A 4,503-nucleotide genomic window follows, 5' to 3' on the forward strand; every position below is an offset into this window, starting at 1 on the left:
GGTCCGATGTATATCTCTTTCATATACATCGAACCCTCTAAGAATGCATCACTTTCATATACCCCAGGTCTTCTCTATACATGTAGGGATGTGCACCTCTTTCATACACATGGTTATGTATACACTTCTTTTGTATACACATAACCCATTAGGCGTGTACCTCTTTCGTACACCTCAGCCCCTCTAGGTATGTATCTCTTTCATACATACAGGCCCTAGTGCATGACATCTCTTTCATGCACTAGTGCCCTTAGACATGCATCACTTTCATATACTCAAATAAATAAAATACTGGAAAGGAAAAGAGATCGCATCCGAGATCATATTACATGTAACATTTTCCTATTCATGAGTTCTATAAAATCTTGCAAATAATATCACGCAGATCAGTCTAGACAAACATGTGTGACCTCATAAAATAAATCGACCCTAATACATCTCTTTCATGCATGACTCCTTAAAGCATTCACATAAAGGATCATTCATAATTTCATGGTAAATCACACGACATACATTCATAGATCCAAAAATAAATCTCATGAAAACATATACATCAACATATATCTAATTTTCGTCTAGCGTTGTGGAATTTTAGTGATAGTGTCACTTATCTCATAATTTAGGCTCAAGCTCAATCGTTCTGTTAATGTACCTCGTAAAAATCATAAATCATGCTCATACATATAACATTCTTCAAACATATTATTACATACTCATATATTCTTTCTAAACAGTTCATTCAATCTCAAAACCAACAAAATTATATGTAATCTTATCGTCGGACACAAAAGCAGTTCCAATAGTAAGATTACTTACCTTAAACTCAAGTCCAAATATATTCAAGCAAGCTTATCTCCTCTTTGCCCAAATAAATCTTGAATCAAGCCCTAAAATTTATAAACCAAATTTATCGGCAAAATCCCAAACACACATTTAACTTATGACCAAACACCATGTTACTTACCCAACACGTGGTTTGATCCAAAACCACTTCGAACTTCAATCAAATAATCCAATTTGAACAGGGGTCACAACTAGATATTAATAAATAAACCTCCAACAATTAATCTTAATCCAAAAGAGGACAAAGCCTTAAGACTTACCAAAATCTTGTTGAAACCACTTCCAAATCCTCTAGACAACACATTTTTAACTTCAAAACTTCACCCAAAACTCAAATTTAAAGCCCAAAAAAATGTGTATCAATAGATTGAAGCAAAACTCCGTTGGCTAAGAAATTCAATTAAAATAATAAAATCTTACCCCAAATCAAAATTTGGCGAAGCTCACGACAACTCTTGACAACAATAGAGGGTTGGTAGCACCAGATCAGCAAATGGACGACCGATTGAGCTGGGCAACGTTCAGACGCGTGAAGGAGAGAGAACGCAACGGGCAGAGATAGAGAGACTAAATTCGAGGAGAGAAAAACGAACCCAGGCCGACGACAGACTGCTGGAGGAGGTGACGGCTACTGAGCGGTGCAGGTCTGGCGCACGGCTGGGCTGGACGTGCAGAGAAGCTTTGGTTGGGTGTCAACGTGTTGAGGCTGTGCTGGCATTTGGCTTGGTCCCCAGCGGCTAGCTTCAATGGTGCCGACGAGGTCAGGCAAACGGCGTCGCCAGCTTCGACAAAGACAAGGCGTGACGGCTGGCTTGGGCTAGGGGGGGAGGGTCGGTTTTCGTGCGACAGAGAAGGAGAAGTGATATAAAGCTTTATTTTATTTTAAAGAAAGATTAAAATAAATTAAAAATCAAAAAGAAAAGTTTTATAATATTCCATTTTATTTTATCATTTCCTTCAATACATAAATATATATATTATATGATGAAGTTAAAAGATATAGTGTTTTTTTCAAACTATTGACAAACATGGAGTATATGGGAAAGTATTTTTAAAAATAGTGGGAATGGAAAGTATTGACAAAAGTAGGGTAGTGAAATCGTGTACGGGGTACACGATTAGCATTTGGAAGAATTGTGTACAGGGTATACGATTAACATTAATCCAGTTAGCACCACGTCAGCTAGTTGACCGTTCGCATGGAGACTCGTGGACTCGGTCCACAATTTTTTTCTTTTTTTAAAAAAATAATTGACTAATTATTTTTTTTAATCGGAGATGTACAACAATATTAATACAAACTTAATTATATATTTAATCTACATGAAAACATAATTATTCTGCACTCATATTAATAAAAAAAAAAAAAGGAAAAAAAATGTCATGATACTAAAGAAGATTTACAATTAGTTCTTTAATTTGAAAATAGAAGTTTACATGAAATTTAAAGACGACCCCATGGCCCTTACCTCACATGGGGTTGTCTTCGTATGCCTCTAAATTAACTTCACCCTGCTGTCGTTGTCGTCTACGACAAATACGTCTTCGATCGGTGTCAGCAACATTGAGTCATCTTGTTTGTTGAATATTACTTTCTATATTGACCAATGTTTGGTGACACATTGAACCCAACTCTGATAAGTTGTGCTGCACTGAATATTGTTGTACATCTCCGGTAAAATTATTTTGTACGATGAAAAAAATAAATATTAAACAATATTCATATCATATATATGAAAAATGTCTGATTTTAAATCTCTTACCATGCAGTAATAGTAAGTGTCATCAGGTGTGATAAATCGCCTCATAATTGAATCGTACCAGGAAAAGTAGTCATCTAATACAGCTGGCCCGTTTGTTATTTCTCCCTGTGCACAATGATCATTATATTCCGCGTAGATTTGACGCCAATCTTGGTCATGCTTACCTCTCAAATCAATTTGGTGTAGTGCTGTGAGTGTATAGGACAATGAAGGTATCGCTTGTCGCAGACCGAACTGTCTCAACACACGATTTGGATGATGTTACTCTATTATATGGAAGCATATAAGAGGGCTAACAGTCAACTAGATGTCTTCACCATCACGACAGTAATCAGGTAGTGATGACCAAATCTCTTGTGTGTATGGCGTCCCATTAATCTAACAAAAAAAAATAAAAAAAGAAAATAAGTATACATCCAAAATGTTTTAAATATTCATTTATATATACATTTGTTACCTGATTGTGCATCAGTCTGTCAAATATTTTTCGGTATACTAGCAACATATTTACTGACTGTTCAAAGGCAGCTAATACACCACTCTATCTAAAATTATAAAATACAATTAATTTATATTCTTACATAAAATGATAACGAAATAAATATATAAATGAAATAATATCTGGCACTAAGTGAACGATGATCTGGGGCTATAACTGGATTTGTGGTGCTATAATTGAAAATCTATCATAAGCCCATACCTATAGTAGTATCAGTGGCCCCGTTATTTCCAACGCTTGTGCATTGGTAGCCTAAGAAAGTTCTCTATACAACCATGAAAGACATGCACCACCCCACGAGTACGTATCAGCATGCTCGAAGTCAGACAGTAGTGGGAGAAACATGAGATGTACTAGAGTATTTGACTTGTTAGTGAACAAAAATTCTTCAATAAGCTGCATAATGTATGCTCGTGCATACCTACATACGCTGATGTCGTCGGCATCGGGAGGTAATTCTAGAAATTGGACGCCAACTAGAGGATACTCAATCTTGAGCCTTTCAGATCATCTGGTAGAACGCCTAGGAGCTCTTCACAAACATTCTTCCAATTATATTGTAGTGAACCTGTCAATGGTTGCCTATCCACTCGTAACCCAAACTGTATGGCAACATCGTGCAGTGTAATTGTACATTCCTCACAAGGCAGGTGAAATGTGTGGGTTTCTGGTCTCCAACGCTCAACTAGAGCAGTAATGAGGTGCCAATCAAGTTGGATAAATCCGATTTGTGCAACCCCAAGAAAACCTGCATGTTCAACGTAGGGAATAATACGTTGATCAAATGGGATAGTATGTTGTGCAAATGTATCCCTTCTTTGACAACTCAAAACTACGGTAGAAGAACTATCCCATATCGATTGGGAACAATGCGTATTTTGTTGATATAGTTGTACAGGACTAGAAGGACCAGACTCCATTATCTAAGAAGTTCAAATTACATTACATAATAAAATCCATCACATAAAAAATACATAAAAAGTACATAAGAAGATACAATTACATGAAAAATAAATTCATTTATACTATAATTATCTACACATATACTCTTTCCCTTCAAAGTTGACCCTAGTTCACATGTTGAATTTGTAATTTTCCAATCTATTTGAGTGAACATATCCGACGGTACCAACTCAAGATCATGTTCCCCACTATTATCGTTTCCAAATAATTCATCAACTTCAACGTCAATATCACTGTCTCCATCATTTCCAGGTTCAAGAATAACTAAATCTTCAGGACGCATCGACATATTTATGATTTTTTCAACTGTTATAGTTAAATATGTTAATATATCAACCCAACAAAATCCAATTTCTAAGTTCAACATATAAGATCTAAATATTATACATTTAAATCAACCCAAATCTAAGATCCATAAACTATACATTTAAATCA

General features: G+C 35.7%; 1 protein-coding gene across 1 annotated transcript; it reads right to left on the reverse strand.

Moving 5' to 3' along the window:
- Nucleotides 1–3,581: 3,581 nt before the first annotated feature.
- LOC120079597 (serine/threonine-protein phosphatase 7 long form homolog) lies at nt 3,582–4,025 on the reverse strand. Its single transcript, XM_039033829.1, has one exon. The coding sequence runs from the start codon at nt 4,023–4,025 to the stop codon at nt 3,582–3,584; it is 444 nt and encodes a 147-aa protein (XP_038889757.1).
- Between the last annotated feature and the right edge of the window lie 478 nt (nt 4,026–4,503).

This window comes from Benincasa hispida, chromosome 1, assembly GCF_009727055.1.
Source record: "Benincasa hispida cultivar B227 chromosome 1, ASM972705v1, whole genome shotgun sequence".
Lineage (NCBI taxonomy): Eukaryota > Viridiplantae > Streptophyta > Magnoliopsida > Cucurbitales > Cucurbitaceae > Benincasa > Benincasa hispida.

Bases quoted from the DNA above. Each gene is read 5' to 3' on its own strand.
- LOC120079597 (XM_039033829.1), bottom strand. From the start codon at position 4,025: ATGGAGTCTGGTCCTTCTAGTCCTGTACAACTATATCAACAAAATACG.